The sequence below is a fragment of the Camponotus vicinus genome, unplaced genomic scaffold, assembly GCF_025532165.1.
Source record: "Camponotus vicinus isolate PSW18456_S1 unplaced genomic scaffold, iyCamVici1.0 SCAF_4, whole genome shotgun sequence".
Lineage (NCBI taxonomy): Eukaryota > Metazoa > Arthropoda > Insecta > Hymenoptera > Formicidae > Camponotus > Camponotus vicinus.
This window is the reverse complement of record NW_028141976.1, coordinates 8,095,252-8,110,352: the sequence shown is the minus strand read 5'-3', so window position 1 is coordinate 8,110,352 and position 15,101 is coordinate 8,095,252. Positions and strand designations below refer to the sequence as shown.

Sequence of the window (15,101 nt, the reverse complement as noted above, 5' to 3'; positions counted from 1 at the left end):
CCCTAACACGCGATATTATCCGTTCTCCCTTTGGTGCGACTTGAATGGCGGGGGCGTCTGGCTGAGTCACGGTCAAAGTCAGATACGTGCATGATATCCGCAAGGGGGGGAAAGCAGAAAAACACGACCGACGACAGAAACGTCCGGTTCCGGTATCGTGGGGAAACGCGGCTTTCCCCCGACCGGGGAAACTCTCCGTTAATTACCGCGCGTGAAAAAACACGCACCGAAATATATCGATGACATCGCTATTTCTCTTGCACATGTATAGGACTCGATGATTTATGGCATATTGCCGATCTTTGTCTGTAAAATTGTTTTGTCATTTCGGATAGGGATTGATGCTAATACATATCGATGTAACATCCTCCTATCACTATCGTTACGAAATTATAATTTTTCATCGTTATCAATCATCTCATTACTGATAATTCTAAATTAGTGGATGCTGACGTCAATAGTCATGCGTGATTAATTAATACCATTTTTTAATACCGTAATCTATATTTTTTCATTTATTATTTTATTCAGTAATTATTCTCAAATATTTTTACAATATATCATCCGCAAATATTTTTCATACACTTTTATACTTGATACTATATAATTGACGTTAATTCGATTTGTCGAAATGAAGCAATTGAATGCGATAGAGCGATGTGCATTCAGACTCGTGATTCACTCGATCTTCATCTAACGATGATGCGAATCGACACTCGAGTATTACGTTCGGCGTTATCGGCAAAATATAGGACGTTCAACTTATCGCGAGACGCGATATTCCCTAAACTCAACTCGGAAGAGCGCGGAACCATTTACGGTCAGTAACGTAGTTATATGACCGCTTCTCGTCTGCGCGATATTACGTTGCCATTCAAAGAGTCCCGCTACCAAATGCACCTCCGGGACCTGGATAAACGAGCTCCTTGTACGAGCTCCATAATCAACGTAAAACGGACAAATGGAGAGAATTCGCCGTGATCGCACTTTTACGCAACTTTATCTCGCGAGCGCAGCGTTCGTTATTCGTTATAAAACGAGCTCGAAAATAAATTGCGGCGACCGAGGCTTCGACGGCGAAAGTGGAGATCGTTATGATGATAACGTTGGCGATCGCGCGTCGGTGGAATCGCCGGTAAAACATTAATTGTAAGAGCACACGCACATAGACACACACACACACACACACACTTTTCGATGCTTCAAACAGCCCTTTGAAGGTCGTCGGTTCAATATATGCCGTCCTCCCGACATCGGGAAGTCAGGAAGTTTCACTTTGATCGAGAGCCACGGGAATGATGCAAACGAGGGTTCATCGTGCTCGACCTAACGAGGATTCATTTATCTCTCGGCTGGTGTATAAACGTAAATTCCGTCGCGTTCCGTCTCTCTCTTTTTCCAACTTACCCTCCGTATTTTCCACTGAATGTCTTTTACCGAATCCGCGCGCTTTTAATTGTACGACGCGAGTATGGTAATTAACCCTTCTTATTTATAAATGAAAAATTGATGTCCGCGAGACGGGGATGAGGGGTTGTAGCGCTTTATGTAAATGTTGTTTCCGCCGAGGCTTGTATCCCTGTACAATTTCTCATCGCGTTCCTTAATGTCTACGGATTTGTCACGACTCGTCCGTAATCACGTTATTTATTCTCGTTATGAAGCGAATCTTTCGGTCGATTGTTTCAATCACTGTGTATACTATTATTTTATCTCCAATTCAGTTTTTATATTAATATAGATTTTAAAAAGAAATCTTCCATTTGATAAAATTCGAATTAAGAGAATTTATTGATATAAATTTTATCGCTGTATTTATAGGAAAAAAATCTTCCGATATTTTATTTATCAGATATTTACTTATTTGTCGCAGAAGCAGCGCAGACTCTTCAGCACAAGGGAACATCGGACGATTTGCCATTCTTTGTGAAACCGCGACGGTCAATAAAAACGGTAATGTAACGCAGAATCTGTCCAATTAAACACATATTGAAAATACAAAATACTACACGGGGAATAATCGATGCGTTTAAATAGGAATTAAAATATTGCTCGTATTTGAGCCCCCCGGCAGTCTCATGTCATCAAACGTGTTAATGACCGTACTAATGAATCACGCGCAGTAACCTCGGCACCGACGCTCGGTTGTATTACATGTGATTGACATTAATCAAGTACGCTGAAATTTGATATAACGATTTAAATTACGTTTTTCATGCGTCGCGTATCGCCAATAGGATGATATTCGGGGTGATATTTTGCTGCTCTTGCATTCCGAATATTTCGCGCAACGGATAATATCGGTCGAGCAAATATTTAAAATGTTGTTTATTCTGGTGACGTCATTAGTACGTTATTGCGTCCGCATTGTAGGCTATTGGTTGCTACACGAGATTGCTGGCCATCGCCCGTCAGAATTATAGCAATGGCTTCGTCACATTTCGCGGTTTATTGAACGATCTTCATATTAAGCTCCATGACATGATAACGTGGTGTTCATGTAGATACTAGTCTCTATCGCACACAATTCTAATTATTCATATATAAATTAGCTTTTTAGAAGATTAATTAAATTACAATTTTTTTAAGTTTGCTTTAAATTCAGTTTTAAATTACATTAGATGATATTACGAGAAAGATTTATTAAACATTAAATTGAAAAATGTAGGAAATAAAGTTAAAGTAACATTTTTTACTTTATAAAATTTTGAGTACTTGATAAATTTACGAGCATATTTAAAAATAATTTGATATAGGTCAATGTGGACATTAAGCTTCTTTAATTTTAGCCTTAATCTAGCTGTAAAATAAAACATTTCAACGTCGCAAAATACAATGTTTCCGAGATCATGAGGTAAGGTCTATTTCACCCTTGTTTCTACCTTGAACGCTAGTACTACATGTATTGGAAATTCTCTCAAGTCCTCTAAATTCCTTCGAGTTTACGATTTCGTAGCTAAAACAAGTGCGAAATGCCAAGATAAGAGAAAGAGAGAAATCCTTGTGACGATTCCCAGTTGGGTATCCGCGTTTTAGATGAATGCGTGACGACGCGTGCGATTAGAGGTAGCCCATATACGAGAGATCGGGATACATGTGACGTTATTCCCATGGGTAACGCGACAGGCGTTTTCGATCGTGGCGCAATATCTCGTGGAATCGAGACCGGTAATATTTCCATGAGAAGCGTTAACGACGCTGCCGAGATTCCACCGCCTTTGCGCGACTCACTCCTACGCTACCTACCTCCCTGCGCGGCTGTAAATACATTTCTTTCGTCGGGAAACGCCATGCCTGTTTCGCGCGTCCCCGAGGAAATCGACTCCGAGCGGCGGACAGCCAACTTTGGAATTTTCAACTTTTGCAACGGGAAAAAGTAGGATTATGGGGTGCAAAGAGAAAGTTATATCCGTTTCGACATCCCTTAAATCCAATGTTTTCATTATTCAACGCAACTTTCGTGTTTCGCTTTGCTACATTAACTGATGCAATTCTCGAATTTCGATAAAAGAGAATTCACGTGTTCTTATTATTAATCCCATGAATTCGCGTACATTGAGCAAAATTATTATTTCACAAATCCTAGTTATAATGTAATAAAAAAATTAGCATTTCCTTGGGGAATCCAATAATAGCTATCCAATAATAATTTTTTATTTTATTTTATTCTTTTAGATATATTCCCTAAATATGCGAAAATTGATTATTCTTTAAAATCATTTCTTTATTCTTTAAAATCGTTTTGAGATTACTATAAAAATAGTTACGTGTTTGCAAGAAATTATTCTACATTAGATAATATTTTGCTATTATAAGTCATCCAATAATAATTTTTTATTTTATTTTATTCTTTTATATATTCCCTAAATATGCGAAAATTGATTATTCTTTAAAATCATTTCTTTATTCTTTAAAATCGTTTTGAGATTGCTATAAAAATAGTTGTGTTTGCAAGAAATTATTCTACATTAAATAATATTTTTCTTATACATGTTACTGTATAATTCCCAAAGAATAGTAACAGATAATAAACTTACATTTGCGCGAGTCGATCACGGGACATATGGGAAGCGCATATTCGCAGTTATTATGCAGAAAATTCGTTTTGGATCGTGAATATTGAGAATCCCTCGAATGTATATATCTAAATGGATGTAAGTGTAGACACTTTTACGTTTTCAAATCCTTCTTTATTCAATGCAATTACCTCCTTGTGCGCAGATATCCGATGTTCTACCCACTTTGTATTCAAATCCACGTATGCCATGTCGGAAGCACTCACGTGCGAACAAACCGCTTATTCCTTATTCCACGAACGAATATAAACTATTCACAAACGATACGAGCGGAATACAGAAAGTACCTATTTATTCGATCGACGAGCGTTCAGTCCTTACGCTGCTCATCAAACTGAGAGCACAGAGCGATTCGTATCTTCTCGTCCGTATCTCTTCCCCCCGAGATATTTCTCGAATAAAATACTTTTTGAATAACTTTGCCGCTTCTGTAATCACAAATTTCGTTAATTCTTCGGTTTTTCCCTCTTTGGGCTCTTTGCTTTTTCTTCGCTTATTGTTTCTTCCTCCTCGTGTCTCGCCTTTCTGCTTTTTCTTGTCACGCTTGTTGTGGATATAAGCGAGGCGTTGACTATAAAATAATGAAAATTTATGGCTCCCCATCCAAGGTTTCACGGTGAATGGAACGCAAGGGGTACGCAATTTGTAGAGCTTTCAGGGAGCTTTGCCCCTGGCCTGTGATGAAAATGGCGGAGCAACGGTGACAATTACCAGGAACCTTGTCACCCTTCTCGGCTGCTTTCTCTAGTCTTCTCTTCCTTTCTTTCTCTTTCTCTCTCTCTCTTTCCCCTTCTTTGTTGCCAGCACCTCTGTTACAGGTGTTCTCGCTTTACCGTTATAACTGGATAGACACCTCGATCTCCTTGATAGTTTCTTCGTTATTTACAATGACGAGTCTCAGGAACGAAGTCCTCTGTGTCGTTTACGCGCGAAATAGTATGATCTTCGACCTGCTAGTCTTTACAGTGCAAAATACACGAAAAATGTCAGCACAAACTTTGAAATCCTCTACACTACTTTCTATAGACAACACTATTCTAAAATAATTTTATTTTCTGGAGAAAATAATTTAATAATAAGAAAATAATTAATAAATAATAAATAATATAAAAATGAATATTAAAAAATATATTTTAATTTTTTCCAACACATCTTGTTTTAAATGCCTTTGAACTATCTTTGTATCAATGATACGCATTTTACCGGATGAAAATTTTCAATAGAAATTCTCGGTGGAAAGTCTGCACGCTTCATTTTATTCCGTTTTTGCACGTTTCTATAATTCGCACCTTTTGTTTTATATTCTTAGTTTGTCCCTGACATTTTACGTTATCTAATTAACAACACTTTTTTATAGCTAATCAGTTGAATAATCTAAACGTATATTTTACATCATTCGCGCACTATAATTATTATTTTATATTTATTTAATTTCGTTTATTAATAATTAAAAATTTATATAACGTTTTACATACGGCAAAAAGCTTACTAGCTGACTCGCAATCTAGCTAATAATCATCGAGATGCTGAAACGTAAATGCTAAAAAGTCTACCGAGAGCATGTTGTAAAAGTAATATTTCTAAACTTTCTCTTTTTATTATACTTCTTGTGTTTGAGCCATTTTCGTGAATGTCGAGCATAAGAAACGATAATCACTAATACTTTCACCGGCGCTTTTTGCCCTCTCTTTCTCTCATCTAGAATTCTCCAGACTTTAATTCCACGGCACAGCTTCCACCTTAATAAACCTTCGCCTTCGAGGGTGAGAGCGAGTTCGGCCTTCGTCAAGACCCCTTTGTCGCCAACGTCGCGTCGTGAAAGTGTCGTGGCCTTGGCCACTACGCGGAAACAAGCGTCGAAAAGAGGGCCCGGACCCTTGTCGATGATTTAGACTCTCGCCCGCAGTGCGGCTTGAAGTTTCCAGGACGCCACGGTAGGTGGATGGAGAAGGAGTTACGCTTATTAATTGACGATTTATAATTGCCGGGAGCTAGTCCGGTTCGCTGTATGAGGGCCAGACCCAAGAGTTGCGTGCGCCCCCCCAAGGTGCTGCCGCTAATAGGTCGGCATCCCGACGTTTAATTAGCCTGCCGCGAGATGTATGGATCCCTTCGCGCGCGCTACGCTTCTTCTCGCTGCCTTTCTCCGACCTTTCTCTCTATCCCTTTCTATTCCTTCGTCTTGCCACAAATATCTAAAGTTGCGTGCCGTAATTATCCGAATATTGTTTCGCCCCCTTGGCGAGGGTGCCCGCTTTCTTGCAGCCGCGCGTGTCTTTACGCCTAGTATACGGGAGCACGTACACAAGCCACGTATTCCTATTCCGACGTGGCTCTCGTGAAATTAAACCGAGAGTCCATCGTTTCCCTCTTTCGGTCGGGTCGCTGCTATAAACTTCGCCAGTTTATTGTTTCCCGCGCGCGGAGTAATTTAAAGGATCCAACCAGCGGGGCGAAGCCAGGGCCGCAGTCAGACAGGGTCGACGATCATCCCTCGAGCCTCGCTCATAATTGATTCTCGTGCAAACACGACTTTTAGTGCAATTTGATATCATAAGATAAATGTAGCATCGAGCGCGCGAATCTTTATTTGCGATCTTTTGTTATTGAATCTATAAATTAAGCTCGAAATATACAGCTTGTTGGTATAAAATTTTGTTTTTAAAATAAGCGATAAAAATACAATGTGCTATTTTCGAGAAAGTTATATAATGGAATTTCATTGCAAAGATAATAACGAAGATCTCATTTAAAAGGTCACGAGCTGTTAAATATTATATTTGAATATATTAAAAAGTTAATAAAATCCACTCCACAAAGTTCACTCGAAACTAATTGCGGAATAAGATTTCATTATCTACCCTGTCCATTTATCTTGTCTTACGTATTGTATCCCGCTGGGTTATACGCCTGATTATTTTAATTCAGGGCCTGCGATGGCGATAATTCATTGCGTACAGGGCAGCGATTTCGGCCTTAGGCCCGGTTATTTTGTAACCGACCATCATCCTTCTCCGGTTCGCCGACACCCCTTTTCCCTGTTTTATCCTCCTTGTCTGTTCATCCGTGCGACGCCCACACGCATTCGGGCGCCACCCTTCGAGATCGCTATCGTATTTTTAAGGGCGATTCGGAAACGTGCACGCTATTTACGTTTTGTATCGACTTATAAAGAAAAGAATAGTCTTATAGTCGATAGTCTTAACACTTTAATGACACCGAGAGGAATAGATTAATACACAACGACGACCGATTTTTCATAGCCCGAGGAGTAGTTTGCATAGTTTGGGAAAAAAAGTGTATTACGAAGTACGTAACTGGTTAGAAACAACGAGCTCCGTGCTTGTTGCCGTGGAACCTCGATCACCCCTGGGGATATCCTCGTGCTAAGCAACTATAATAAATTAAAGCGCACGGGTGGTCTCGTGATATCAGGCAACGTTTGATTCTCCCGTACGGTACTTTATGTTAATCGATCCTTGCACCTTTATTGAGTGGCTCTCGAAGGTGAGGTTGATGATATAAGGACAGCTTTATTGCAAGTAAAAATGACTTGTTAGTTGCAAAACAATGCAGCAAGTATTCAAATCCCATGCTCGATTTATAACGAAATATTGATAGACTAGGTTGCGATTTTTCGAATCTTTTTTACATGACAAAGATGATAACGGTGTCCTATAAATATTCTCTCCGGCGATACATTTTTACTCTTAAAATGTGAAAATTCGATTAATAAAAAGAATCTAAAATATAAATATAAATTTTCGACATAGCTATTGCTTTAGTTTCTAATCTCTTCATTATCTTATAAATATATTCGTGTGCAAATTAATACGAAAGAATTAATTATGTAAATTCAGCAACTTGTCCGGCTTTTCTACCTTATTTATTTTACATAAAATTTCGCTTCTAAATATAGAAAGAGCATCATCGGTGAATGAAATAGTAATCAGAGAATCAAGTTTTATAAATTATTGCGCGTGCGCATAATTTATTACATAAATCCACCAAATTATTCGGTTTATTTTATCCCACGTTTTATACGTGGGAAAAATTTATATTATATAATTTGCTATGATTAGATTTTAGAAATCAATTTTGCAAAAGCAGACACGCGCTCGTAGAGGTACTTGAATAGCTTGATTCGCCATAGCAAATTATTGTACCATCAGTAAGGGAATATTGAACTTTATTATTTATATACTTATTATCGTACACTCTTTTATCACACTCAATTTCTTATTTTAACGGCGCTTTAGACGCTGCGTGCCTCGGGGCTGTCGCAGGCAATAACGAAATTTGCCTTCCCGACTTTTACTCCTCTCTGCCGCCGCTCTTCCCTTCCTCTCGCTTCCTCTATTACCATCGCTCTTTCCCTCCCCACTTCAGTCGGCGTCTTGCAAATCGCATCCGCATCTTTTTTTCTCCGCGTCGCGTTTTCGTTATGCAAATGGAACTTTCAGCGCCGAACGGCGTAATAAACGCGCGCTGCCATCGCGACGTTTTACCTGACGACTTTTTTTGTCACGGGGTGAGAGGAGGAGCGAAGGGAGCATTGTAATCGGCCGCATTGATATCATTTCCTTCTAGAATCGAGCGCCCCGAACTTCTGCTCCTCCAGTTCCCCTTCGTTTTCTTGGCCTCTGTTAGTTTTCTGGTCCGCTTCTTTTTTTTCCCTCGCATTCGTCCCGTTCGTTTCGCGTCGCTTCTTCGACATCGGGCTCTTCAGATTCGATCGGGTATACCCGCTGCATATACCGCGCACGTGTCCGGAATTTTACGACGGAGCGATTAGATTTCGGATTTACCCCGCATCTCGTCGCGCGATATCAGGTGTACTTTCCGAACGCGCGCGCGAGTAAGTACTTTCATTCTCCGAGTATACCTTGATTCTTCGGATACCCCGAGCTTTCAAAGGGATAGCGAAAGAGTCAAAGTATCTGCTCGGAAAACGTGGTTCGAATTTTCTAGCTAATACCATTCGTGGACAATTCTTAAGAGTTGTTCTCGCATGTGCCTGGCAAGGATCGTATCTTACAGGATTACCTTTTTTACGATTTGAGTTGTTGCGGATTAAGATGATCATCGTATATTAGGATTATCAACTTTCTCGTAAAATTTCAGTACATGAATTAAAAATAATTTTCTACAAATACCGGGTACGGAATTACACGGTTCGTATTTAAATCCGTGACTCGACGCTTAAGAGCAGTGCTTTATTGCGGGATTGCTTGCTCTCGGCGAGAATTAGTAAATAAATATTTGCACATAGTCATCGGAAACAGGCGGAGAAACGGAGAGATAAATTGATAAAGAGAGATAAAGAGACATTGAATCTCCATTATTTGCTTCAGCTCCGAAGCACAATCAAATTGAACCGATGCCAGTGTCTCGGTTCCTTCCGCTCGCGGGCCTTCTGTATTTCCGTGACTCTCAAACAACGTAAAGACGAAAGAAAACCGTTGCACGTGCACGTGGACACAAATACACGCGTACAAATACGACTTCTACCCTGACGCTTAAGACGCCGGGAAAAATTGAGGCAACGGGCACAGGATGCGAACGCGAACGGAAAAAGAGAGTTCGGTTTCCCAAAACGAATTGCGACTCCACGGACCGGAGGAATGCGTAGGTATCCTCGTAAAACATCAAAGCGGTACGACGAGAATGATTGAAATTGTTTCCTCGACCACGGGCGCCGCGGAGAAAGCCTTGGTACTTCCGTCCGAGGATCTTGTCCGTTCCCAGCCAGGATTCGTTCTAGATCCGCTCGGACGGATACGCCTTCTCTTCCGTCTCGCGCGACCGGCCGATCTCTCACGATTGTCTTACGCGGACAACAAATTACATTCCGTGAGATGTGTCATTTGTTCCGGGTGTACTTTGCCGTCTCATTCCTTCACGACTTCTTCATAGTTCGGCTCGCAAGGTCTAGTCTTCGCTTCTCTTCGATCCTTGTGATATCGCGTTTTCAAGTGTCTACAAAGTACATGAGTTTCTCATCGCAACGTCTATTATCGTTTAAAAATATCGTACCTTTAGTTTTATCGTTTAGGAGCATATTACGTCGATTTCGTAATAACGCGTACAGATGGTACGCATCGTGTTTATATAAATGACGTAACATGGAAAATGTCATTGAAAGTAACGGGCGCTAAAGTTTTGTCGTCTTTATCGCGTTTTTATTTCCCGCTATTAGAAATCTCGGTCAAACGAGGAACCTTTATCGGAAAAATCGCGAACGGAGCATGGATATTATGCGTTAGCGAGGCGGAAAGAGACGTACTCGAAAAAAGCTTCCACCGTCGGTTCGCGATGGCAAATTATACGAATGACGTTATCGCAGAAAAGTAATTTGGTTCCATGCTAATAGGTCACTCTTTCTCCCCCTTTTTTCCACCCCCACTCCCAATTTTCACGTCCATTCTTTTTCTGAATAATGCATAGGTTGAACCTCGGTTTGATAACGGTGCCTAAGGAGCTTCTCTCGGGCCAATTGGAGACGAGAGGGGAGTAACATCATTTTCCACTTACAATAAAAAAAAGGGAGAGAAAGTGTAGCTGTTTTCCGCTTTTCGTTTATCCAAGTATTAATCCTCGATCGTAAAATTGAGAGGCAACGTTAAATTATCGCGACGTATCGCTTGATCGGAATAAATCTCTTCGAGATAATCGAGGGAAAAGACGAAACGGCAAAAGGACACGCGCGACAGAGTCGGTCATTCGCAATAACGCGAAATCGTTCCCCTACATTACTCAAACATGATGGATGGCCCTTGCGGCGATGAGGTGTGAGGCCACACACGGGGTTTGTCGTAGACGGGGGTTATCGGCATGCCGGCTTGTCAAGGATGACGTATCGCTCCGAAGGTATACACACCATATCTCCGAGGCCCGTCTAGCCCATCCTGCGCGCATCCGCCTTCGTCCGACGCGTACCACCTGGAAACCCAGGCTGACTCCGCACTCAACGTGGTGGACACTTGCGCGTGAAAGGTATTTATCGCCTCGGTCGCGACGTAAGACGAGTAAATCAATTCACCGCCACCGACTACATACATTTCCGTCGATCGAGAGAAAAATGTCTCACGCGTGAAATCCACCCGCGAGAACGATAAACACGATCTCTCCCGGCGATGCTTAAATATACGCAAATGGTAAACCGCGGGCATACATGCGGAAGTTCCCGCGCAAATGGATGACGGGCGTTATATAATGGAGACGTATTCAGCATCACACGGAAAACGGTAAAGAGAGCTAGCGCGCGTGACGTAGCATCGAATCTCCGGTGCGACTCGTTTCCGGAAGGAGATCCGGGACCGGAGGGTCTGAGCCCCCTCTTTTTATTGGGCGCGAGCCTCTCTCTGATAATATACCTACATCTCATGCCGCAATTCTCGATACTCCATTAAGATTTCAGCTGAATCACAATGACTGCCACGACTCTGCGCGCGGGCGGCTCTCGCGAGATGAAAAGGAAAGCGATGGAGAAATTTCGCGGATTTCAATCTCTGGCATGACGACTCCTAACCCAATCCCTCTCAACGTGACAACACGCCGGCGCCATCCATCATGCGTACGCTTCCATTCTTCCACGAGCAAATAATTCCTGCCTCTCTCTCTCGCTCTCTCTTCCCCCTCGTCGCCCGTGACATCCTGGACGCATAATGCTCGAGGTCAATCCGGTTCTCGGGCGCGCATAAACGCGCAATTACGAGCTACGCGGATTAGCATGACAGTGGAAATCATCGCGTCATCCGGAGGGAGATGGAAGGGGGACGGTGTATTAGACGATTACATTACCGTTGCACAGCGCGCCGCGAAGCGTCCCGGATTAATAGCGACGCCTTCGATCATATCAAGATGACATTTGCTGCCAAACTATCAGGGGACGTCCTTTATGCCGGCAACATGGAAAGATTGCTCCGATATCTCTCCATGTATCACACTAATCGATAATCATTAATATTTACGGAAAATTATTATCAATGCACAAGAGTTATAAAACAAAATAATTATATTATAATTATTATATCAAATAATTATAATATTTATATTATTATAAAACAAAATAATTATATATTTATAAAATATAATTATATTTATGTTATATTAATAATTATATTTTATAATAATTATACCCTATTTATCGAAACTGGAAAATAGTACGAAAACGTAGAAATACTTTGCAAATATTTTGTTTGAAATTTTCATAAATTAAGATAATTGCTTGTCAGAATCCTCGTTAAAAATTACGAGATTTTTTCATCGAAAGATGTGAGTGTTGTGTGTCACTCTATTTTATTAATATATCACTAATGTATATATAGATATCGCTAACATACATCACTAATATTTGTGCGTGAGTGAAATTAGATTAGATTATTAATTGCATCGTAACTCTCTCATGCGTATGAATGTGTGATTACCAGAGATTAGCATGTACTCTGGAATCGATCGCGTTACATTGTTCCGTGCGTAACAATGTAGCTGTATCGTCTTCGATCATCCTAATAGATCCTAATATATCCTGTTTCCTCTATTTGAAAAAAGAATAGTGCCGGCGCGAAATAATAAATAAATCATCGTTTGCCGGAAAGGGCGAAATAAATCGCGTTATTACATCATTCCCTGATTAACGGTCGGCGGAATCGTCGTTTTCATCGTCAGGCTCTGAATGAATTAGGATTTTCGCTGGTCGCCGGGCACGATGAATTTCTCGATTCTGTCGCATGCGGAATCGCGAGCCACGTTAATGAGACGGAAGTAATCCCCTCCTCCGAGGTATTCATTCGTTCTCGTTGAAAACCCCCCCCTCCTCCTGTGGGTCGGTCATAGTTCCGGCGCAGGAATGGATTTCGCCGCGAGATTCCGGTCGTGCACTCTAATCCACCGTCTCGTCGTCTCCTATCACCCCCGATATTCACACGAAGGAAGAGCCCTCGTTGCTTTATCACAAACGCGCGCTCTCTCACTTTCTCTCCCTCTGTCTCTTTTTGTCTGGAAAATTCCTTTCCCTGGCGTATTATAAATTTCTCGGATAATTAATGCGTCTTGTCTTTCCGCTACAACTTCTCCTCGACAATGCGCGTGCTTAAGCGGATGATTGGGTATAATTATTTTTATAACGCGTCTCTCTTGTTATTATTCAATATTAAAAAGATGCTGGACATCATCGTTTCCGTTGCGATAATCCTAACGATATATTTGTCACGCGTATATGTTTATACCAGCGATGGCATCAGCGCGCGACGATTTATCAAATACCCTTTAGTAACGCGGGCTTTTGTCGTCGCTCGGATAATCACGGCTCGTTATATCGAAGAACGCGATGACCGGGCACTTCGATAGGTAAAAAAAGAGAGAGAAAAAGATAGAGAGAGAGAGAGAGAGAGAGAGAGAGAGAGAGAGAGAGAGAAGGTCCTTTGTCGCTCGCGTAGAATATCGGATTTCGTCTGCGTCGCCTCGCATTAACGAGCGTCTATCATCGCGAATATCTCTTGTAACGATCGGTTCCGCTCTGGTGAGTTAGTCGCTCGTTAACGCTTCGTTTTATCCTACGACTGACGATACAGCTTCACGCGATAAGCAAGCGACACGTTGTACGCGTCGCGACCCTGTCTTTCGACTTGACGGTAGTAGGCCTGCCGACTATATCTCTCGGCCAGGTAGACAGGTAGACAGACGCATAAATAAAAAATCAATATACCCTTTCCCGTTTATACATCCCTCCTTGTTTCTTCGCGCCCTTTCATCGCTTCCCGTCTCTTTCTTTCTCTTGTCACTTTGGGTCTTTCGTCTCCGCATTCTCGAGACTCTCCTCTCTTCCTTCGCGTTCTGTTTCGCGCCCAATTTGCGGCCCATCATCGCTACGGAAGAAGCAATTTCTAACTTAAATGAAACTCCCTCTTGCTCGCGTTTGCCTACCCCCGGTCGATCGACAGGAGACGCCGGTCTTGCGTTTCAGCGAGCAAGGGTAGCGCGAACAGGGCGCGGAGGGAGGGTGCGCTGAAAACTCTTCTCCATCGTAGCGAACGGCTACCCCGTAGTTACCTCGGTCGCTCCGAGACCACTTACACGCAACTACCAATATTCCCGACAAGATTATGACGCGAAGCACCCTGCAACTATATATGCGCAACTTGATACATCCTTACATCAAAATTATCCATGCGATCGAACATTACAAGTGCCATCTCCTTGAAATTTCCTACAAAATTGTCGCAAAAATCATAGCAACGAAATACAAGTACTTTGTAAAATAGCAAAATTGTCAGAGCATCTTAATTAATTAAGATCATGCGATAGATTGACGCGATAATAATGATAAAGTATATCATTCTTGCCTTTCTTAATAAAAGCATATAATTGTTTTTCGTTGATTTTAATGTCGCATGCCTATGTCACATGTTATTATCAACACAGAGAAACGCATACATGGTTGATATAGTATTAACACAATACATGGATTATCTAGCGTTCACTGAGGTACATTATCTCGAGGTATCACTAAACCGCTTAGAGGCTAGATATTACAATCCTGCCAAGATCATCGCGCAAACTTGCGGGAAACTGCAGCTGCAAGTACTCTATCCTCAGCGTCAAATCATTGTAGCGGGTGATCGTGCGGGACGAGCGTCGCATTCCGAACTTTTCTTTTCTCTAGCCGTGCCGCAGAACTGCTTGCCACGAGGAGCTAGTTAACAGTTTGTTACATCCCTGTCACTATCACGATGCAAAACCGGAACTCCCGCTAAGCTCCTTGCGGTACCGCTATCACGATTATCGTTTGTCGTCCATTCAGCGTATTATCTATTACATCGTCCGTAAGCAATTCGGTGGAATCCATTTTACGCTGTTCCGCGCAACTTTTACGAGACTAGAAGTGCGACGCAAAATTTTTATCTGTTTTTTTACATATGATTTTTACAGCGAGAATTAGTTCTATATCGTCTCTAACTTTTTCATATCATGTCAACAGGAGACTTTAAATAATCGAGAGATCACCTATTGAAAGCGATTATC

The 15,101-nt window shown here is 41.5% G+C and overlaps 2 protein-coding genes across 11 annotated transcripts in view; one reads left to right on the top strand and one right to left on the bottom strand.

Moving 5' to 3' along the window:
- The window catches only part of Ten-m (teneurin transmembrane protein Ten-m), a 683,381-nt gene that overhangs the window by 305,939 nt on the left and 362,341 nt on the right, over positions 1 to 15,101 (bottom strand). The gene's annotated exons all lie outside the window — the stretch shown is intronic.
- Positions 1 to 15,101, top strand: part of LOC145970917 (uncharacterized) — a 110,775-nt gene that overhangs the window by 62,120 nt on the left and 33,554 nt on the right. For both annotated transcript variants that reach the window (XR_014438671.1, XM_083097990.1), the window contains exon 2: positions 1,874 to 1,953. Coding sequence is in view for 1 of the 2 variants with exons in the window: in XM_083097990.1 (XP_082954116.1) it covers positions 1,874 to 1,953 (80 nt within the window). In the remaining variant the exon portion in view is untranslated. The remainder of the gene's footprint in view (positions 1 to 1,873; positions 1,954 to 15,101) is intronic.